The sequence below is a fragment of the Microtus oregoni genome, unplaced genomic scaffold, assembly GCF_018167655.1.
Source record: "Microtus oregoni isolate MIOR12 unplaced genomic scaffold, Mior012 000159F_ref0000335, whole genome shotgun sequence".
NCBI classification, from domain to species: Eukaryota; Metazoa; Chordata; class Mammalia; order Rodentia; family Cricetidae; genus Microtus; species Microtus oregoni.
In genome coordinates this window covers 578,386-603,350 of record NW_024544814.1, presented here as the reverse complement: position 1 = coordinate 603,350, position 24,965 = coordinate 578,386, and the positions used below count along the sequence as shown (strand labels likewise).

Genomic DNA, 24,965 nt, shown 5'->3' with positions numbered 1-24,965 from the left:
TCTTTGGAGATGTTTAGAGCAGTTTTATTCAAAACTGTCCAAATTTGGATGAAATCATGCATTCAGTCAAAGAAATATTCTTCACTGAGAAGCAATCAGTTTTACCAAGCTATGAAAAATCATGGAAGAAACAACAAATTACTCATTGAAAGAAGCCAAATTGAAAAGCTGTGTAATGAATTATTCCTACTACATGAAATTCTGGAAAAGAAAAACTATGGAGATAGTAAAATAATAATTGCCAGAGGTTAGAAGGGAAAGAGGAATGAATAGGTAGGTTCCCCCTCCCCCAGTGTATTTGGAGTATTCTGCATTATAGTATAATGATGGATACATGCCATTTTACATTTGTCAAAATCCATAAATTACACAGTAAGAACCCAAAATGATCTATGGACTTCAGGTAGCAATGAGTTGCCAATGTAGGCTTATTGAATCTGAACAAACTGATCATTCTGGTGTGTCATACTGATAGGGGATACTGAACGTAGGAATAGATAAGAAATCTGTGCTTTCTTCCTGAATTTGCTGTGATCTAAAATGTCTGTGAAAAATGAAGCCTTATTCTAGAAGTGTCACATAGTTGGCTATTCTTACTAATAACCATTTTTCTTCTAACATTGTTTGAGAGTTTTGAAGTCATTAATTCTAATCATGTACACATTGCCCCCATTGCCAGTTATTCCAATAATTTACTTTTTGGAACCCCTTACTTTACCATATTCACTGACTTGACTTTGGCTATTTCACAGGATCTCTTAATATTTTGATATAACGATATATACAAGACAAACCGAGAGTTGAGAAATCACATCAAATTGTCAAACACGGTCTTCTGAGTTAACAGAGCGATAGAGTCAACATTTTCTCTGTGGGTTTCCCCCAACAAGTTTGCTTAAAGTTATTTCATCTAGACACTGAAGGCTTTGATCGAAACCACTTCTCTAGAAATAATAACCTTGGGGTGATTTTTAAAGGAATGTATCTTTCCAGAGCAAGAGTTGTTCAGGCGAGTTTCAGATAACCTTCAAAATGTACCCAGATATGTGAGCTCTGTAAGTTACCCTCCCACAAAACCACAAATTTCCCTCATTTTCCTTTAAATTTTCTATAATGCTAATTAAAATGGTCAGTTTGGCCACTGTTACATCTATCATAGTGTCCAGAAAAGTGGTTTTAATCAAACTTTTTGACTTTAAGATAAGTCATTTTTCAAATATTTATCTTTATTCAGTCTTTGAAATTGGAAAAATGATTTTCTCCATGAATGTATTTATTATACCTGCCATATTTATGTATCCTTAGAAGAGCTGATGTGGGAGTAATAAGTTAATACCACAGAGCTGAAAGAAGTGTGGGATCCATTTCACTGATATATGTATAATCTAAAGGAGTTTAGGCTTTCCATTTTGTTCATGTCATTGAAATTATAAATTTGGTGTTTTGCTGTTTCAATAGAAACTAATTAAGAGTTCAGAGATGAAGATTGTACAATGATACAGGTTAAAGAGCTATAATAAAGCAACCAGAAAGGCATACGTGTATGTTCAATAGTATCTAAAGTTAGGAATGATTAGAAATATTGCACTAACTCTTAATAATTTTATGACTTTACATATAATTTTACTGGTAACTTTTTAAAATGTCTGAAATCTATTTAAATTTTAATATAAAGCAAAAGATAACCTTCAATCATATACTAGATAATTTTACATAATCTTGCTAAGAACCCGATTTACTTGGTGAGGTATGACAATGTATCAGAATATTTACATGTATGCTTACAAATGCATATATGTATATATACATGTATATATTACATAATATACATGTGTGTGCTTTTATTTAAATGTTGTAAATAATGTAGAAAGAATCCAAGCATAGCAGTTATTTAGTATAATGAGAAATTAGATTTTATGTAAATAATTTAACGGCACCATTGTCAGGTTTCAAAAGTTGATGAATCTGACTTCTATTAATGCTAAATAATGAAACAGTGATATTATGTTTGATGAAATATATAAATATGATACATTTTTATATACCAGGCATGATTTAACTAGAAGGTCATCAGCAAAATATTATAGAACCAAAATATTAGGGAATATATTAGAATTTATGTATATCCATTTATTACTAAATTTAAAGAGGTCTATTTTTGAAAATATGGAAACTAGGATTCTTGCCATGTTTTAGGGATTGCGTAAGTCAGAACTTATCCTTGTATATTAAAAGATTTAAAAATGAGTCATTTTGCCTTTTTCTTACAATCATCTATTGATTTGAAAACTTAGTCACCTAGTAATTTACATTATGAAGAGAAAACATTCTATTATCATTAAAGTTATTAACTGCTTCTTTTTAGCCATAATTTAAACCCCTAGAAAGTGGCTAAACAGTTGCTGTGCCTACTTAAACCTCAAGCAAACTACAGTGAGTGACTTTGTTTTCTTTATTAAGTTTTTGTTTATTTTACATACCAACCACAGTTTCCCCTCCCTCCTCTCTTCCCATTCCCTCCTGCCCACCTCCATTTTACACCCCATCCACTCATCCTCTGTCTCCATTCAGAAAGGGGCAGGCCTCTCATGGGAGTCAGCACAGTAGGGCACATCAGGTTGAGGCAGGACAAAGCTCCCCCCCCCCCCCCCGCATCAAGGTTGGGCAAGGCAACCCAGCTTGGGGATTGAGTTTCCAAAAGTCAACTCAAGTGCCAGGGACAGGTCCTGAACCCACTGCTAGAAGCCCCACAAACAGACCAAGCTACACAACAGTCACATATGCAGAGGTCAACCTCATGCAGGCTCCCGAGCTGTTGGTTCAGAGTCCCTGAGCTCCCTCAGGATGAGGTCAGCTGTCTCTGTAGATTCCCATCATGACCTTGATCCCCCTTCCTCTGTCTCTTCAACAGGACTCCCAGAGATTGGCCCAGTGCTTGCCTGTGGATCACTGTATCTGCTTTCATCAGTTACTGGATGAAGGTTCTATGATGACAATTAGTGTAGTCATCAATCTGATTACAGGGGAAGGCCAGTTCAGGCACCCTCTCTACTATTGCTAGCAGTCTTAGCTGGGGTCATCTTGTGGATTCCTGGGAGATTCCCTGGCACCAGATTTATGGTACAGCCATTTTTTCCCTTATTCACGTTACTATTTTTTTTTTACCAGTTCTCATTATTTTAATGATGGCTCTATTCAAAACCATTTTTCATTCTTTAGTCACTTATCCAAAAATACCAAGTTCTGCTAAAGGTACGATGTATGTGTGTAGGGGTACAGATTCAGTATCTCTTATATTAGTGTGGCCCATTTCTCTAAATGATTCTGGTATTTAATTTCATTTTCTGTCAATTATAGGTAATTAATTTGAATGGGAGAAGATAGTAAATAAGGTTTACCAATGAAACAGTCAAATGATGCTAAGGGAAGTAAATGAATACAAACGATTTATGTACTTAGGTTTTGTGGATAGTATTTTGTATTGGATAGTGTTAATCAGTTCATTTGTCATAAATGATGAAGGCAGTTCCTGATACAAAGCTATAATATACTTAAGGCCAGTAGCTTCTTATGTTCTATATTTGCCATCTTTAATGAAAGCTGTGATTCTACACAAACCCTATGGAAAAATCTCCAGGTAGTTCTTTTAAAAAGATGTTGTTGCGTTTGAAATAATAGGCATTTACCCATTTTGCAGCTGATGACCTGCTGCATGTTCCATGGTCATTTTATTTCAAAACTTATTTTGGTCTAATAACAATATCTTCACTAAAATTTCCACCAACTTTACAAACACACAAAGCAAATGATACAAGTATAAGAGCTATATGGTGAACAGCAAAACATACATTTATACTATTATCAGAATCAAAAATAGTTTCCACAAAAGATACTTCACTCTTCATATATTAATTTTTGTCAAACAGCAAAATACATTTTGCAAAAAAGTAATACAAGTCTTCAAATTGTATAACAATGTAAAAACTATTCTTATTTAAACATTATTAACATTATGTTAAACATTAAAGCAAATATGTACGATTCAACAAACTTTGGACATTTCAGACATCTGTTTAAATATACCACTCCTAAAATAGTCACGAAAATTTTATTTACAGAATTATGGTAAGTTATTACAGCACTTCAAAATGTTTGCACTAAGAGACTAAAGATGGTGATATGAAATATAAAAATAGAAAAGGCACCTTAAGCATTATAAAGCTATACTTATATTGCCCGCTTTTCTAAAACAAAACACAAACAATTCAGTGTTTAAAAGATCATTCTTCTTGATATAGTAAAGAATACTATTAGCAATCAACTTCATGTGGAGCTGGGCAACTGCAGTTAAATGTTTGTATTTCTTTTCCCAATCTGAACATTGTTTGTGTCACTGACATTTTCATGTTAAATGATTAGGTTTATTAAGTCAACTGAATGCTGAAACATATCTTGTACAGGCATACTAATGGATACAGCTTGCCTAGTTTTGAAGTGAGATGCTAACTTTAGTTCTTATCAGATGAATATACTGAAATTATATTATAAGATTTTTATTGTATTCAGTAGTCATTTTGGATCCTGAATAAGAAAGTAACTCAGATTAATCTTTCATCATTCATTATTTGTTGACATGTTCATGGCCTGGATTATCTGAGCATTTGCCTTTCTTTGTTTTGCAGGCGAAGACATTCTCTTAACATCAAGAAGGGTTTTAAAGAAAAATGTTTTGTACTTGCTAATGCTTTTTGAACCAGAAGGAAAAGTTAGTGACATTCAGTTCATGTCATCTAAACAGGGCTACGTGAAGTTTAACAAGTCACAAGCTGCCAAAGAGAACACTCCTCAGTTACGTCTAATGGCAGTGTGTAGATGTGAGGTGGCAGTAGTATTCAAGGTATATGCGACCTGCTTTAACATAGCAGGAGGTCTTAATTTAAAGAGGAAGTCAGATTGCCACAGTCACCTTTAAATGGCAAATATAGCCAGAAGACAACATTCTCTAACAGCAGTTGGTTGATATGAGAAAATTTCAGATAATGAAATGGGTTATTTCTAATCTTATTGGGATAGTTAGCTGACTGAATGAAGTACATAATATTTACTGAAACAAATTATTCATTGAATGTGATATTGCGATATAATTTATGAATGCAAATTGCCTATAATTATCCTTTAATGTAATGTGCTATAGAAATTTTTATGTAATTTGTAGCCTTATGCTTCTAGATAGTGCCTTTTGATCTTAAACTTTTAGTGTTTTGACTATTAATTTTAATGCAACTACTTAAAAATTCTGCAGAAGAGGTCAAGATCACAAAACATTGTGCACAATGGCTCTGAATGCATCCTACTAAAAAAGCACTTAGCTTATAAATTATACCCATCTGGACATCAAATGACAGAAAAAGTCCAGTGATATCTTTGTCTATTGTCTAGAATTCAACGATTCTTCAAGAATCAAAAAGTTAACATTTATTCAAGGAATCATAGCCTCTGATTTAAGATTGTTAACATGCCCCAGGCATGAAAAATATTGAAAACCAGAGAGCCTAAATTTGGGTTCTCTACAATGCACACAAGGAAGTTACTTTTCTAGAATTGAACATCTATAATACCAATCTCATGAAATTAACAGTTCCAGATACCCTCCTTACTAGGAATTAATCTTTTGTAAAAATAAATACTAAAAAATAACCCCTAGTTTTAATTTTTCTATCCTGCCACTGAGAAAAATATAAGTGCTGTTGTAGTAAATGAGGGAAATGTGGAAGAGAAACAGGATGAATTAAAACCTTGCTCTTCAGCAGGATTACTAGAGAACACTAATAGACTGTAAATTTCTAAAAGCAAGACGACATTCCAAGTTTGCACCAAAAAGAATAGAAAAGTGTTTGAGGAAATACTTGTGCTAATCAGATTTAAGCATCAGCAATGTCCACATGTATCAAAACACTACATGATACTCTATTAATGAGTATACTGTCCATGTTTTATTATGTATGTTAAACACATTTTAAGTAAAGATAACATCAAAACCTTCCTCCAGCAAAATGTATAAATGCTTCTTATTTTTTTGGAAACTATCAAGCTTACCAGGAGCTGTATATCTTTTATACAAGTATTCCCCTTGTTTTAGTAAACAGCCACTGAAATTAATATAGTTCTATGGTTAGAATGTTTAAATACAGTGCTCGACATGACTAAATCTTATGAGCTTATGTATATAATTTCTGTTTTGGTACCCAGATGCGGTATTTTATAGAAGGATATTTTGCTTTTGACTTTAAAGATTTATTTGAGTGCTTTTCAAAGAAGACAATTTTACTCTTAAAACCAGCTTAACTTCAATTCCTAACTTTCAGGGTGAATCTGAAAGATTTGTACTTGACAGTGAAAATACAGCTTCAATAGTTAGTGAACAACAGGTATTGGAATTTACTGCCTGAAAAAGTATTGTGTTTTGAAGTCAGGGTACCAAAAGTATTTTTAAAGTCTTACATCTGTAAAGAGGAGAAGTATGGAGAAATATGCATGCTCAAGAAGGGCACCCACATTCCTTAAAGAAAATCACTATTCGCAAGTTTCTTTGTTCAAATACCTGCTAATATTGGTTGTATTGACTCTAATATTATTGGCGGGAGGCACTAAAATTGTAAAACCTTTTAAAAGTAGAAAATGTACATATCAATGATTTACTAATATTACCTTCTATTTTCAAAGAATTTGGAAGAGACTAAATATATAAGAATTCCCTTTAAATTCTGATTTTAAAATAAGGATTTGATAATATCTTTACCTTTTTGTTTTGGAACAAAGCTTTAATTTTATATAGAAAACTTTATAAAGTTATTCTACTATAGTAAAAATAAAGGTCTAATAGTATATTAGTTTGTATCCTCATACTGCTCTATAATATCATTTTCACAAAGACTAGTATCCCCTACTCATTACCTCAAGTTCTTTAAAAACCCTTAAACAAGAATCCAACCCCAGGCTTCTGGTTTCCAGAGTTCAGGCTAAGTAATATGCATAAATGGGTCATATCTATAATGTGTAATAGATTAATTAGAATTTTAGAGAGAATAATTTATATTTCTCCATTAGTCTAGAATTATATAAGAAATCACCAAATTAATTGAATTGACATTTAACCCATCATTTTAATTTGGCATAATTTGGAGAAGTAGCTACTCAATACACTATCTCTCTTAAGAAGGGCATTTATTCATTTACAAGGGTTAATGGTTTTATTCTGAGGCATTAAAAGTTGTGTCTATGTGGCACTCCTTTTATAGAACAAGGAGGTCTGCCTGTTGGAGGGGACATATAAACCACATGCATTAAAATCATCTATAAAACATCTGTTGTTCTTTAACAGTGTACATTTATAAAAATGAATTTTGTTCTAATTCATTCAAATAATCTTACATCCTTCCATAACAAGGCAAAGTAAAAGAAAATGGGTTATGTTCAAATATTAGTGATGTAAAATTGGTTTCTAAGTAGTGTATTCTCCAGCTAGTATGAAATTACCCCAAACAAGATAATAATTTCTCTTAAAGCAGTAGATTAGTGACTATCAGAAGACTATTTCTGAATTTAAAAGTTTTACATACCCTATTAGATCTTTTGTGGATATTTGGGCACTGAATATTCTAGTTTAAGAAAATATGTGTGTGGCTGAAACCCAATTAATTTAACTAATAGAAATGCTAGAACTACATTTTCTTTTCTTTTCTTTTCTTTTTTTGGTTTAGGTTAGATTACTGAGGTGAAAAATGAAAACAACTTCTAGAATAAAACTTACTACTGGATTTTACCATGGGTTAAAACAGTTAAAGGGCAATCTAGTGCGTATCTGGTAATGAGATGATGTATGATGGAATGGGGTTTTAAAATAACTGAGTGACTTCAGTTAAAAAAGGTTAGCATCTGTTTACTTATTTTAACAAATCCCATGTATTAAACTAAGGAACAGAAGGAATTAGTACTGCTTCTTTAAGGCAGTTACACTAGTCCTGGAGAGATGCTGACATGCCATTGAATACACAGTATTTTTCTGGTTAGTAGGTAATACAGGAAGGCTTAGGGAAACAAAACTATGAGGAACAGGCTAAAGCCTTTTCTTCTGTGGTATCACTCCCATTCAACATGTTTGGATTCTCTAACCTGAGAAAATATTAGGTATTTATGTTGAGTTTTTCACAAGAGAACGTGAGCATGATCATTTTAGTTCATTCTCTCTACACTGCAGTTTAAAGCTTTAGGATAATAATATGGAAAAACTGCTTCTTAGGAAATAAAAACTTTGGAGTAAATACCAGTAAGAAGCAATGGGATTGCAGATGTTATAAAATACTCCAAACATCTTCACAATTCTATTACTGAACCACTATGGGAAATATTGAACCTTTAGCAATGACATCACTAACACAATCGTTTTAAGTCTCAAGTAATTCCCCTGTATCTTTTAGAATTACTTTTTCCTGATAAATAAGTTCAGTTTTATGTATATGTAGTCTTACCTTCTGAAAACTAAAGTGTATATATTAAGACACAAAGAAGGATCACTATAATTTAGCCAATAGCCAAAAAAGATGTAGAAAGATTCAGTGATACAATTTCTTAATACAGTGTTCAATACTTTTTTATTTGTTCTCCACCCAAAGGGGTAAATCCAAATATTTTAAAGCCTTGGGATTCTGTCATACAAATGTAATTATTTGAATATGCCAATGGTCAGTGATGTATGGGTACACAAATATCAGAAATATTGGCTATTTGAAAATCCCACAGAAGCTGTACTTTTGTATTCAATACTATAATGCCAAGAAGAGACTTTAACTACAATCTATAGGTAGCACATTCTCAGATTTTGATTGCTGGTTCTTATTGTGATGGGAAAAAAGTAGTTTTCTGATGGCCTCATTGACATTCGTTGAGAGCAGCTTGTTGTTATCATCCCAGATAAGAGATCAATGGCTCTTTTCATCATATGAGAGAAATTCATTTTAAATCCCATTCATATATTTACTAGTGGACATCTGTTGTTACTGAATAAATATTCAGAATAATGGTATGTATAGACAATTACTGAACAAAATATGGTGTTAACTGAAATTTAACATCAAAGTACACACTACAAATCAGGCTTTGCGATAGGAAAAGTGAAAGTGCTTCATTTGGTCGTAAGTACTTTTAATTACTAATGATGAAAATTGCCCAGATGTGTTAGAATGTTAATCAAATAAGCCAAAAATCTGAAAAGTTATGACAGAATTCTCTAACTTTTCATAGTTGGTGGCAGTATTTCTCTTTCTTGTCCCCTTTAGTTTCTTCTTAGGAGATGATGATAAAATAGTTTCACATTCAGAGTTGGTTATTTTTTCTTTTCAACTTATTTAAGTGCCAGAAACTCTGCATAATAAGTTCTCTTGCTGACTGTTCAGATTACAGGTTTGTTTTCAATCCTCAGATCAGCTAAATTCTTACTATATGATGCATAATTACTGTTTTCCAGAGCATTTTTTCCAGTGGTCCTTCAAACTTTAGCCATATATTCAACCCAACACATTCTATTGGGAAACGCAGGTTTATAATCTATTGTTTTAACGTCATTTAAATTTGTTATCATTGCAATCACTTATTTTCAATTTAAGCACTAAAAATTCACGTAATTATTTACTGATGAAGCAAACAGTGTAACAAGGAGCTAACTGGACATAAAGATGTTGCAACATGTCTTCACTATGCATCTCCATTTTAAAACATGTGAAGTGTTCTTTTATCTTCAGCCAAAGATGCAGGCATCTTTAACATACTGGTTGCAGCGAATTTTGTCTTAAGTGTCAGTAAGATTAGAAAGATCATTTAAAGGATTTACCCCAAACATTTGAAAGTTTTTGCAGTCCCAACATTTGAAGATCACTTAAAAATGAGTTTAGGGATGATACCTAATCTACTATCATAATTTAAGCTGCATTTGGTGAAAAATAGTTGGCAACCACACAAAAATAGATCTTAACTTTTACAATATTTGGAAAATTCCTTTTCAGATGTACTTAAGTAATGCTTCTGGTATGCATACTTCTTACATCATATAATTTTGTACTGGAAACTGCACTCTGGGACATGGCTGGAAGTAAACAAGTGGCGGTCCAGATGCTAAATAATAACTTGGGTACCCTCCCTCAAAAACTACGTATGGAGCAGGTTGGTAAAAGCAAGTTACATTGTCTGTATTGGGTAGTATATTCTGTTCTCCAAGTACTTTCAAAGCCAAAAGGGTGATCATATTAAGAGTCTGCCTTCTTTCATAACCCATGAGGCAGACAGTGCTTTGGTTCACAACACCATGCAAGGTCATAAGATACTCATACTTGCTTTTATCTTCACCTATGAAATGGTTTCGGAGGTATGATTCAATTTTCTTTTGCTGTTCTGTTACATCAGGAAAATCAATGAAAAATCTAGAACACATATAACGTTCCAGAGTCTTAATTTCTGTTTGACAAGCTGGTTTGAAGTCACGGACTAACAAATTGCTGTATTTCAAAAGGCCACCACCTCTGATCTCTTCAGGTTTTCTGGTAGATATAAGCTTGTATTTCAAGTGTATCATTGCTTCCTGGAAGTCTCCATACATACTTTCAGCCACCACAACAGGACAGGATTCTTTGGTGAGCTTAGCATTTGGGACACTATAGAAATCTAACATGGAATCCAAAAGAATTTGAAAAGAATCTACACTAAATTCAAATTGTCGTCTGAGTGAATTCACAAATTTTAGTTCTACATTCTTCCCAGTGTTATTTGAAAGAGAGATGAGACTCCAACGATCACTGTTATCGCAGATTTTGACCATTTTCTGCACATATGCCTCTTTCATTGTCTTTATGGTAATCTTTTCTTTTTTAACACCTTTTGGTAAAAAGTCAAGTAGACAGCCTAAAACTGCATCCTTAACAACATGAAATTCTTGATCACTTGACAGATCAACACCAAAAATAATGTCCAGATCTTTATAGCTGATTCCATTATGACTTGCAAGTATGTAACTTGCTGTAGAGCCATTCAATCTGGTATCTTTAACAATAATACCCTGCTTTATTAGTTCATCTTTCACAACATGAACAATATCTTTCGGTTTTACCTCCAGCGTGGGGAAATTGCCCCTTCCATGGATTGGGATTACTTCATCTAACACGCGATCCAGTGTTATGATGTGATCCCAAGTGAGATTGCTGAATCTGATCTCTGACATTATGAAGTCAATAGATTAACTACGGGGCAAGAAGAATATTAGGAAATGTCAGCATCTTAAAACTAAGATTACACCTAAAGCATATGAAAAGATTCAAAACAGATTTACCCTCTATAAGAAACAAAGTGAATACTAGGATGTTATTAATGAATATAATCATTCTTTAATATGGAAAAATAAAAGTCACAAAGATATCAAATCTTTGGTTCATTAGTAAGTTCAAACAGATTTCTCAGAGATTAACTGCAATTATGTAATTCATAAGATAAAAATGGTCTTCTTTTCTAATTTTTCCTCATATAAACATGATAATGATGGTGTGTGGTCATATAAATACTTATAGGATAATCATAGTACAACAGTGAGGCAAACTGTCAATAACTTAAGTTGAGATGAGATAGCATGAACAAAGTGCAACTAATATACAATAAAGTAACTTTAATTCTATAATTATAAAATCATTCACAAAGTCCGTATTGACTTTAGAGAAGCATAAGATTCCTGAGTCTTAAAAACATCTAGGGTGTCCGATTTTAAATTTTAAAATTCTTCCTTAATATTCAAATTACTTTTGAAAATGGAAATTTCTATTTTATTAATTTCCTTTCTGAATATTAGTAAAAAATAAAAAAATTCAATGGCTTAATACTAGTCTTACAATCTGTGAGAAGAGATTGTTATTGATATACATACTTTCTTCAATATTAAGAAATATTTTCTATATAGAAGTCCATGGGAACTTTATATGGAAATAGTCAACCAAATCAAGATTAAATGAACTAACTGCCAGAATAAATGAGCAAGTGATCAAAAAGTTTTCTTTCACATAAAACAAATTATTAGGATGTGATACTTAATATCCTAGATCTACACATAGATACTATAGGAGAAAGGAAGGGAAAAGCACTTTGTTTCCCAGGCAAAAGCATACAAAGATCTTCCAAAGAAAACAAAAATTAACATTTCTTTTCACTTTATGCTAGAAATGTGGTATTGAGAAACTGCTCATCAGTGTACAGCATTCTATTTTTCACTTGACACCTATGCTAATGATTCTGTCTTCTAGTACATAGACTAGCCTGAAGATGTAAGAATGTATATGTTTATACATATGTATATATATATATGTGTGTGTGTGTGTGTGTGTGTGTGTGCATAATAATTTATTATTAGCATTTGTTAAATATAAACACATGAAGTCAATTTGCTAGGATGTGAGGAATGCTGTCATTGATCAGTATATGTTTCAACTATCTAAATGATATTTTTAAATAACTGGTTCATATTTTTTAGTATTCTCTTGCTACAACTAAATAAACTTCTATTTTACATAAACTCTTTTTATTAAATTAGCTTATTATTATTGAATGAAGAATTTTTATTTTATTTTATTTAAAAAAGAAAACAAACTATCTTTTTTTCATTTTACATACTAATCCCAGTTCCCACTCTCTCCCCTCCTCCTATGCCCTCCACCTAACTCCCCACCCCACTCCCACCCACTCTTCAGAAAGGATAAGGCACATTGCTTTGAGGAAGGTTCAAAGTACTCCCTACTATATCTAGGCTGAGCAAGGGTATCCATCCAAAGAAAATAGGTTCCAAAAAAGCCAGTACAAGCAGTAGGGTTAAATCCTGGTGCTACTTTTTGCCCCAGCTATACAACTGTCATCCACATTCTAACTGAAGAATTTTTTAAATTACCATTTTCTCGCCATCTGTAGTTAAATCATACGCTCAAAAAATGAGTCACAAAATTTTAAAACATCATAATTACCATAACATATCATATGCATAATATACATATATACACATACACACACATATATACACACATACACAATATATATACACACTTATAGTCACACACTGAATTCTTAAATTATGAGGTTCCTATTAGTTCATTCCTGAAGATCTTGAGTTTCTAACTTCTTCCAATTTATTTATTTTTTATGCTAACACATTTCCTATCTATCTTAATTAATATTGGTGTGTCTATAATAAATAAGATATAAAAATATATATGACTCTAGTAGACATTGAAATTGAAACTAAGTTGTTTCCATTATTTAATTGGTTGAATTAATCTGAAATACAAATAAGGCAAGTGAATTGTCATTATCTCACAAAGGGTCAGAAACGGTCATTTGTATAATAAATTACAATGTGTTTTCCTTACCACACACATTTATTATGCTTCTGACCACAAAAATAAAAGCGAAAACTCGCTAATAATTTTCCAGCTCAATTGAGAAGTTATCTTCACGGAGACAGAAGAATGACTTACAATTTACGTTGTAAAGATAACCTTCAAGAACTCTATAGGGTCAATGTGATGACTGAGTAGATATTTCAGAGAAGAAATGAATTTTCATCCTACAGAGTAAAGTCATGAGGCAACCAATCTGAAAAAGAAGAAAAAATAAAAGAGCATTTTGATACATATTACACACGAACTGATCATAATCTTACAAGCTCTATGAATACATGTATAGACATATACACTAAATAAATGATGCTAAAACACTTGCTCTGAAATAGAAGTTCTTATCTTTCATGATGCATCGTCACATACAGGTTTTGTGAAATACTTCTCGGTCCCATTTCCAGAGTTTCTGAATAAGCATTTAAAAGGGAAATCTGAATACATGCATTTAAACAACTTCCCAGATGGTGCTGATGCAGCTATAATTTAAGAATCCTATTACTAAAGGAAACTTAGAAGAAATGATCAAGGATCATTACTATCAACAGGAATACCTCATGTCATGACTTGGCTAATTCCATTTCATTACAAAACCAAAACCAAAACCTACCCTAAAAGCTGGGCTATGGCTCACTGGGAAAACATGAGAATCTGGGTTTTATGTACAGCACCAATATAAGAAGCAGGCATGGCAGTGCATGTTTATAACCACAGAGCTGGGAAGATGACGACACATGAATTCTCAAAGCCTCACTAACCAGCCAGTAGAGCTGAAATGGCAAGTTCTAGATTCAGTGAGAAGACCCTTTCTCAAAAGATTAGATAGAGAAAGTGAGAAAGACACTTCATACTGACCTCTTATCACAACAAAATAAATTTTAAAAATTGCAGTGAATAAAACAGAGAATTCCAATTCAAGCAAATTTTAAAATTAGGGTTTTATAAGCATCCTAATAGCCTAATAATATTTTTCAAATAGATGTAAAGTCTAACAAATTCTAAAACTTGTGCAATGATTCTAAGACAAATGTTACTAGTTACCTTAGTTATAGAAAATGCTTATCGCCTGACTCCTTTCATCGCCTCAGGCGATGATAAAAGGAGACAGAGACAGAGACCCACTTTGGAACACTGGAAAGAAATCTCAAGGTCCAAATCAGGAGCAGAAGGAGAGAGAGCATGAGCATGGAACTCAGGACCTCGAGGGGTGCACCCACACACTGAGACAATGGGGATGTTCTATTGGGAACTCACCAACACCAGCTGGCCTGGATCTGAAAAAGCCTGGGATAAAACCGGACTTGCTGAACATAGCGGACAATGAGGACTACTGAGAACTCAAGAACAATGGCAATGGGTTTTTGATCCTACTGCACGTACTGGCTTTGTGGGAGCCTAGGCAGTTTGGATGCTCACTTTACTAGACCTGGATGGAGGTGGGAGGTCCTTGGACTTCCCACAGGGCAGGGAACCCTGATAGCTCTATGGGCTGACAAGGGAGGGGAACTTGATTGGGGGAGGGGGAGGGAAATGGGAGGCGGTGGCAGGGAAGAGACAGAAATCTTTAATAAATAAATAAATAAACAGAAAAAATGCTTATATGTAGAAGGAGATGTCTCCTATTTTGGAAACCTTCAAGACTGGTATCCACCTGGAGTTAAATAAGGAAATGGACATTAGTTACACTATGCACAATATTTCATAGATTCAAAGAAATATGAAGTATTATTTAATTACCAGAAAGAGATATTGCACATTTTATTTGATATACTACATCTGTTTCTATAGAGAAGATTAAGGCCTGTGAGAAATGAAACTGGTGTATTTAATTAAAGTAGAGTTTACCAACAATTTAATATTATCTCTTTAAAAAATGAAATAAAAACTGAAAGTACTAACTTCAAGAAGAAATTCATATTTATATCATGATGAAAACACTGAATGATTAGGTATTGTCATAGTGTACTGAGTGAAGCAGTAAATAGAATGCCCTGGCTAACATTAATAGTAAAGAGCATCACGAACATCATGAAAATGATAAATTATCTCATGGAAATCCATTTCAATGCTTCTGCTCTGCTCAAAGTAAAGGCTGACATATAACTTTAACACAGCAAACCCCAAGGGACTATGTATATACCCCGAAGGTAGAATGCTTGCTTGACATATGCAAGGTGCTAGGTGCAACCCCCAGCACTGGAAAAAATAAAAGAGAAAACTCCAATTTATATTTGACTACAAGTTTAAAAGAATACGTAATATAATATTAATTGTGTGATACCTGAAGTTACTAAGCTAAACAAAAGTCAGAAAGACATGCTATATGGTTAGGGTTCTACTTTGGTCTGAATCAATGATCAAAATATAAGATGTGTACTGTTTTGTCATTTTCCCCTCCAAAATTATTTGCAATGCCAAATACATATTTCTCAAAACATATTCTTTTGATATAATAATTGTCATGGATGTCAAGAATTATGAGAAAACAGTGTAACAACTATATAAGAATAAGAACAGCTCATTAAATTATCTTAACCATCAGACTTGACTTTGTCTTTATCTTTAACACTGCAAACAAGGATATTGAAATTAGTATAAGTAATACATATCAAAACAATTGAGTTGTTTTAAATATGGTAAAAGTGATCCCTGTCATAGCAGAGAACTATGGTACTTCTTTAGTTGTTTGAATATAGAGGCAAATAAATTAAAGAAGTAGTCTCTATAATACTAATGTGCAGGAAATCAACAAAAATAAACATAAACCTAATTTGCCTTGTAAAAGTCATTGTTATTTGAAGTGACTTTCAACACACCAAAGATTTCTCTAGTAGCCCAGCTGAACTAAATCCAATGTAATTATCCATATTTTATGTTCTGGATAACTACTATATGACCTATATAATATCAAAGTAATGCTTACAATTCCAACAAATCATAATGTAAGTCTTTTCAAAGGCTACTTCAGATTATAATTAGATCCCTCCTTAAAATAAGATCCGGTCTGGAGCAATGGTTTATCGGTTAAGAACAGTGCGTGCTCTTCCAGAGGACCAGTTACATTCCCAGCATCCATATGGTGCCTCAGAACTATCTGTAATTTCAGTCCCAGGAGATCTGACACACTTCTAGATTCTGTGGGCACCAGTCATGAATGTGATGCACAAAAACACAGGCAGGCAGAAAACTCATACACATAAAAATAAATAAAATTTAAATAAGGAATCTTAGTTGGGACAGCATGAAAAAGACTGATTTTCTGTGGTTATTGTGGCTGTTATAATAAGTTATGATAGAGTCTAAAAAACACATACACATACTCACACACATGGAATTAAGATAACTAAAGAACTAATTTTTACTTTAAATTAAATTCATTATCTCTTTGCTTTACTAATTTCAAAGCAGGTTTTGCTTACAAATGAAACAGAAATGATTTTGTGTATGTGGTTTAACTATAGATGCATTATATTTTAAGGATATCTGTTATCAAATAATACCCTGTTGACAGTCTATACAGATGTCTATAAAAGTCATAATCACAAAGTGTTTACCATTTTTTTATACAGATGGATATTTTATTATCTGTTCGCAAATGATAAAAATGAATTTGTTACTTCATTCTGGTATTTTTTCTATTAGCTTATTGAATTAAAAACTAATAAAAAAGTAACCCTAAATCCTTTTTTCTGGTTAAATATAGCAAATGATAAAGATTTTTAATTAAAAACTACAAGCCTTTTTAAAGGGCCATTAAGTAACATGTTCAAATATTTTCCAGGCATTGTTAAATCTGGAAGTGTAATACAGATGTGCTATATTTTAAAAGTCAAATATATTTAAGAGTGAGGAACTCACAGTAAGGTAAAGACATTTAAAGGCTTATTTTAAGCTTTTAATATTTTTTACATTAAATGTTTATATAATCAAGATTTCTTCTAAATCTTGAATATGTAAGTCTATTATATATATTAGTATATATTAATCTAGTATATAATTCTTCTAAACCGAAGGATAGGTATATCAAAAGTCCTGTGTCTCTTATGCCATAATGCCCTGTTAATGTTACAAGTCTGATTAGAGGTTCAAACAGATGTTCTCAACAGTGCTCATTTTTTTGCATTAGTCATTTACAAATTTGATTCTGAAAAATGAAACACATCACTACTAATACTAAAATAGTTTCAATTTGGCCAATCCACAAACTTATTTTATTTTCATTATGGTCCATATCCCAAAACAGTTGCAATAATCTATTTGTCTTGAATTCTCTTAATGAAATGGATAGTCTTTTTCAAAATTTTTAGCTACTAACAAATGTATACTAGGATAACTGTGAAGCTTGTATGAAGGGTGTTAAGTTTAAACTGCTTAGTTTTTAAGCAAGATCTTTAATTACATCGTGAATGAAGGTATTTATGAACATTTTAAACTAGTAAAAATGACATAGTTCTCAAAGATTAAAGAGGCTTATAATAAGAGTTAGAGTCATGCTGGGCAAGGAATAATATCAATTTCTTTTCTGCCAAAAAAATTATGGAATTCTTAAAGGATTTAATTCTATTTAGACATATAATAACACAGTAATGTATTTTCCATTCTAATATAAATTATATATTTGTCTGTACTTCATTTGTGAACACGTCTTTTCAAATATTATGCTTAAGTTCACTTCTTGCTAAAAGAATCAAAGTATTATCACTGGGTATACTTACACAAATAAACAATGTCCTCTCACTAATGTACAGAGAAGAAACTTCTCAAAATTTCTTTATGTAGGTGGAATCACGCTGCAAGAAGGCCTTTGAGTGGAAAGGCTTAGGCAAAATGTGTTTAATAAGAATTAAGAAACATGCCAGGCACCTGTTCACCTAAGAAAGGAACACCTTTGGATTTAAAGGCATGGTGCTCATAAAGGAATGCCTTTACATCAGGTTAAACCTATGCCATTAATTCTAGGAAACAAAAACCTTATAACTCCTTTTCTTGCCTAATACACATGCATACGTTTCTTCTGCTTCTTTTTTTTTTAATTGTGCTTTAGTTGCTATCTGTTGCTTTAAAACGTTGAAAGTGTGCACTCTACTGAGTAAATCACCTATGCTTTCTTTCAGGTTTAGCACAGAATCCTTTACAGTGAAAACTATAAGGAGGTGACAATATAGCATCTTTTTTCCTCTTCCTCTTCTTGTATTGCCTGGTAGAGGGTGGTCACTATGAAAATTCAATAGCTACTTTTGGGATACTTTTGCTTCTGATATTGCCCATTAGAGTTGTTGCCTCTGGAAATTGCTGTAAAATTTGCAGAGATGAACTGATCAGATAAAACTCCTGTTTCCTATCAATGGAATTCGTGACTATAGTACTAGTGAGAAGTCTCTAAAGTGCAAAGAGCTTCCTGGATGGAAGTCAAAGCTACATAATGAGACAAAATATCATGCTCTCTGTACTGATTGCTGTTTAACTAATACGACACTCATAATAAATCCAGAAGCCCAAGAAGCAGCTACCAAATCATTTAAGATCTCTAATTCCTCTTCTGTATATGCCTGTCAGTACTCAGGGATTAAAGACTATATGAAGACGGAAGAGGACTCCAGAATTATAGTTAAGACCGCATACATGGTCCACATAATGCACAAATACTATCTAAAAAAGTAGGAAAGTAGGAACTCACCACAGTAGTCCAAGAAAACAAAACAAAAAACCCTCTTAAATGCGTAACAAAACACTCTGTTCATGACTCTCCCCAGCCCCTCTCCATACCCTCTCAGCCCTTCAAACTCACTTCACCACCTGCTGACCTCTTCACAGTGACCAGTCAAGGAGCAGCTGAGAGGGAGGGAGGGGTGCTAGAGTCAGGTTTCTGAAGAAGCCTGCTGGGAAGCCCGGAAAAGAAAACGGGGCGGGGGGGGGGGAGAGAAAAACTAAAAGAATAAAAAAAATGTTGCAAAAGACACCGAGGAATAAGGGAAGAAGGAAAGAAGAAAGAATGAGTTTCAGGAAAAGAACACAGAAAGCAAGCTCCTGCAAACAGCTGGCAGGGCTGCTAACTGCTGCTGTCCAAGAGCTACTAGGTGCTGAAATGACTTGCCCAATATGCCCCTCTAGTCCCATACACCCACTCCACAGACTTCCTTTCCTCCCAGGCTCCCCCCACCCCCCACCCCCCGTAGCGTAAAACCATTTCCATGGCAACCTGTCGTCATACAATTTAAGGTGGTCTGTACCTTCGAGTTATGTGAGTTTTTCATAGCTTAGGCAGGGAGATCTATTACTTCCAGTCTCCTTTAGCACTGAACTTTCTCTGGTATGATAATATTGCCCTTTCTCCCTCCCCAACCTGCCACTTCTCCCTTTTTCCCTTGCAAATGCTGCCTGGCTTCATGGCTTTTCTATCCACCCCCCCCCCCATAACCCTCTCTCTCTCTCACACACACACACAAACACACAACCGGGGGGGGGGGGGGGGGGGGGGGAGGTGCAGGCAGGAATGGAGAAGAGACTGATTTTTAGCTTCCCAGTGTTTCTTCAGTCCTTACTAACACAAAGCAAACTAAAGTTCTGCCCACAGGCAGTTTTGCTGATACAATTGCCTTGTTTCCTTTGCAGCAGATTTCTGCATAACTTGCATTACCAGGGGAAATCTCCTCCCGCACTTCAACACTTTTTGCTCTCCCAGTGGCTAAAAACATTCAGGGCTTCCCTGTTTTTTGTTGTTGTTGTTGTTGTTATTGTTGTTTTTTCCTACATCTGTAGACACAAAACAGTAGCACAAACATTCTTAAAAAAAACAACAAAACTTAAAATCCAATCACTGAAAGCTTAAAATAAAGTTGTTTTAATGAAAGCCACTAAGTTTAGTATTAATTTGATTCTTGTCTCTAATAATTAATTGCATTAAATTTCTCTGCTACAGGAAAAAAATTAACTCACTTTTAAGGTACTTAAAGACTATACTAAAGAAATGACTCATGAATGTTTATTTGGAAGAAAAAAATTTTAGGCAGGAAATTGAAAAATTTATAAAAAATGTAAATATGCATACTTGCCTATCTTAACTTTCATTCAATGAAATCTGTAGATAAAGACTTCTTGCTATCAAAAAAGAGAGCTAATAATATATTGCTACTTTTATATGCTTCAGGTAAGAAATATCTAAAGATGATTTTGATAAATTATTCACTATCAGTCTATGTACCCAATTACATTAGGGAAGTTTTGATAACTCTTTTAACCTAGAATTATGAATAAAGGAAGTTCTGGGTAATGCAAAAAAGATAATATATATCATATCTTCTTCATGAGCTCAGAAAATATATGCAAATAATTGCTGGTGGATTTTTCAGTTAATTAATGCCTCAGTTTTTATCACAGTTATGATTATCAGCATAATTATTCATAAATTACATTTCCCATAATATTCAATATAGAATTTCATTTCAGCTAAATAAAATACATTTTTGAATAAACCAAAAGTTAAACATCAATTTTAGTGTCTACTCACAGTAGAAATTCAAAGTCAGAGAAATGAAATTTCCATTGTATAGAATCTTACCACAGTTTTGATTATGTACTTTGTTGAGTTTGAATTTAACAACATTCCATCTCTGAAGACTAACTTCCTTCTCTAGAGTTCCCCATCAACTTATCTCCCCACAGTTTCTGCACCTCACTCTTCACAACACTATGGATACTGTTTCTAGGAGACAAAGGATATTACTATTGCACCAATAATACATATAGCTAAAAGGAATGGATAGTCTATATTAAAGAATATTTTAATATAATTTATTCTTTAACAATTTCATAAACCCATTATTACTACCACCATTTCTCCACTTTCACCAAGTCCCCATTCCACTGCCATGTATTTTAGTCGTTTTTTTCTTAGACATAAAAATAATAAAGCTAAATGAAATCATATAAGTACTCACAGGTTTTCAGATATTTGTGTTCTATGTTTTATAATGGCTACCGTGACTTATGAATTATAAGTTTTGAAATACAAACATTGGAAGAGTAATGTCCATTTATTTTTTTATTAAACTTCACAAATGAACGCTGTTTAAAATATTCTTAGTCAAAATGAATTCTAATTTATATTTGCAATTTGAGTTCCAAAATGAAAAATAATAAAATAGTTAAAGACTAACTTCCAAAGGTAAAGTTCCAAATATAATGTACTATTACCCTATAATTATCTCATAAATGTTCTAATAGAACTATAAAATTTAAAGATAGGCTACTAAGTAATAATATGAAGTAAATTATTTGAAAATGTAAGTGATACATTTTGGATAACCCATTTAAAATGCTTTTTCAGTAAAATAGGTAAGGGACTGAGTATATTTTGGAATGACTGAAGATGAGTACAGATACCTGCTTATTTTTTCCTGGAACTGTAGCATACATGCCAAACAGAACAAAGCAATTGTGAATAATTTATAAGACAATAAACCCCATATATAAGGAAAGAAAATTGTAAAAAAAATATGTTTCTAAGTTAAAATATGGGAAATAGTAAAAATATGGGAAATACATTTTATATGTAATATTGAGTAAAGATTATCAATTTTACATATTTTTAACATATGTTTAAATAATAACTATAATTTTGTTACATATATTCAATATTATAATTCATGTAATTTTCACTCAAAAGAATGTAATCAGAAGAACTCATAAACCTGGTAGAAAAAAAATATATAAAGCAATCCATAAATAGAATACATAAAATAACTAAAAATGAGCTGAGTTAAATAGATAGTCATAGAGTGAAAGAGAAATTTTAAGTAGAATAAAACATCAGGTATTTTGTGTTGTCACTTAATATATAAGAAAAATTGTGCAAAAATCTTAAATTATTACAAAAAGATTTCATTGGTCAGTAATAACCAATTTAGGAAACTAATATAAAATATATATCAGGTGTTGCTCAGACATACATCTATTTTGTTAAAATAGTTTTAATTTTTTCAGTGTATGAATGTGATAACATATTAGCATAATATAGTGTAATGCCATTAAAAGCTCAGTAGGAAATTTGGTAGAAGACAAAACAAGTGAACAACAGCTATCACTAAATAGATGCTTAGTAATCTAAATATTTGGCCTCACATCCATCCATTCCAATTTTACTTGATTATCAGTACTGCAAGTCTTTGGATTAAGTACATACATGCACATTAATGTGTTTGTTATTGGCACTCAACCCCAAACACCATACACTCTATAAAATATCTTATTACTGATCTATACCTTCATCTCTCTAAAATACAATTTAAGATCATTCTTCAAACAAGAATCATATTAATTTCACTGAGCAACCTCTCACATCTTAGGAAAGAACACTGAATTCCTCTAAGTTGTGAAAAAAACAGTAGAGCAATTGTTCTCTGGGGAGTCAGAAAGGTAGAAATCAGGCCAATCAATTGCAAATTAACGTAGACAATGGGAAACCTTGCTAAATGGGTTTCTGATGCTACCAGTAGAGAAAAGAGTTAACTATTTGCATTACAGATTGGATATATACTTGACCAATAACATCTACTAAACATGACTTGCATTCTCAACTATCTATTTATAGTAGTATTTTTTGTTTCATTGGCATAAAAAAGCTAAAACAAATAGTAGCAACTGCTTGTCATTACATATCGCTTCATATAACGAGTCATAACATACATTTACTGATGGGATAAGCGGAGTGAAGAAAGTAGTGTGTGTGAAAGAAAGAAAACATGGTAGGTGATAGATAAAGGAGTTACAAACATAAATATGTAGAATGCAGTTTATATCCATAGACGTGTGCTGTTCTAATCCTTGCTCAGAGAAGCTTCTTGTGGCAGAGGGTAGTGGATAAGAGAGACTCATAATTGTTCATAGTGCTGAGAATAAACAGCTGTGAGTGCTCAGCCAGAGATGGAATATCAATATAAACCTGCCCTCACAATTAGGGCTTTGTGCACCATCTCTGAAGAAGCAGTAGGAAAAATATAACAGCCAGAGGTAGAAAGGAGTGCTACGAGCCGCTGTCTTCCAGATGTGACATAGCACACATGAACTCACAGCACTCATGCTTGTCTGCATGAGACCCGCACAAGATCAAGTTCCTCAGCATTACAGCATGAAGGGGGAGGGGCTCAACAGCATCTGCTTCTGAGGAGCCACTGACAGTTGGTTCTCCTAGGGGATGGGGATTCAATTTTCTTTAAGGGAGTGGCCCCTGGTAGTTCAACTACTATGTTCCATTCACTGGCCCCACACCCATCAATATATGGACAGCATTATAATATAAAAGAAGATACAACGTTTTGGGGTTGCAGGGGCAGGGAGTGGATCTAGAAGTGAGTGGTGAATGTGATTAAAATAACATTGTAAGCATGTATAGGATTCTCAAAAAATAAAAATACTAAATGAGGAGGGATTACTAAATCTCCATCCTTAGCTAAGGAGCTATTGGCAGTTGATGGCTGCTGGTTGCATGACCGTTGTTTTCCTTGACATGAAGGAGGTGGTCAACATTATATTGAGCATGCCCCAGTAGATGATCCACACCCATGTGCAAATGGGTAGTACTAATTAGACTAAGGGATTTTCATTAGAAACAAAAGAAAAGGAAGGAAATGAAAATGGGAGAGAGGCAGGGTGCAGAGGGGGAGTTGGAGGAAGGGTATGGTGGATGGACCTGATAAAAATATATTTTATAAATGTATGATATTTTCAATGAACAAATAAAATGTTAGAAGAATAATTTTCTAAAAGCAGTAAATATCAAATCATAGTTGTAAAAACTCAAACAACACAAAATACGAAACACACATCTAGACAGATCATGTTCCACCAATTAATTGAATGTTGAATTATTTACAAAGAATCAAAATATTTCTCTTGAATGCTTGCCTTCTTGTCTGAGTTTCTTATGGAGTTAGTTACAGATTATCATATTTAATGAATCCCTTTAAAAAAACATTCATGCAACTGTAGGAAGCAGAATACAAATTTGGTTTGATGAAGGATAATAAGACAAGTTCTATGTCACCTAAATGATGTGCACCACTGAAATTTTAATTATACTGTAGGATAAAGAAAGAAGCTTTATGATGAGAGCAGTTGCTGAGACACACAGCCAAACATTAGGGGGAAAGAGAGCCCAAATTAAAGATCTCCACCACATCCATCCCTCAGATTCTTCCCCCTTGGAGATCAAGGAACTGTGGCAGAGGAGAAGAACTGTAGGAACCAGAGGGTTGAGAACACTAGGAGAACTTGGCCCACAGAATCAATTAAGCAGGACTCAGAGAGGCTCACAGAGACTGAAGCAACAAATGCAGACCCTGTATGTATGGGTCTGAACTAGGCCTTCTGTATATATTCTGTGGTTGGGTACCTTGGTGATTTTGTGGAACTTCTAACAGTAGGAGTGGGGATGTCTCTGACTCTTTTGCCTGCTCTTGGGATCCTACTGGCTTGCCTCTCCTAGCCTTGATAAGA

At 33.3% G+C, this 24,965-nt stretch overlaps 1 protein-coding gene across 1 annotated transcript; it reads right to left on the bottom strand.

The window, feature by feature from the left end:
- Nucleotides 1-10,093: 10,093 nt before the first annotated feature.
- Nucleotides 10,094-11,266, bottom strand: LOC121445104 (terminal nucleotidyltransferase 5D-like). The gene has a single exon (XM_041647100.1). It carries the CDS (start codon nucleotides 11,264-11,266, stop codon nucleotides 10,094-10,096), a length of 1,173 nt encoding a protein of 390 aa, XP_041503034.1.
- Nucleotides 11,267-24,965: the final 13,699 nt, after the last annotated feature.

Bases quoted from the DNA above. Each gene is read 5' to 3' on its own strand.
- LOC121445104 (XM_041647100.1), bottom strand. From the start codon at position 11,266: ATGTCAGAGATCAGATTCAGCAATCTCACTTGGGATCACATCATAACA.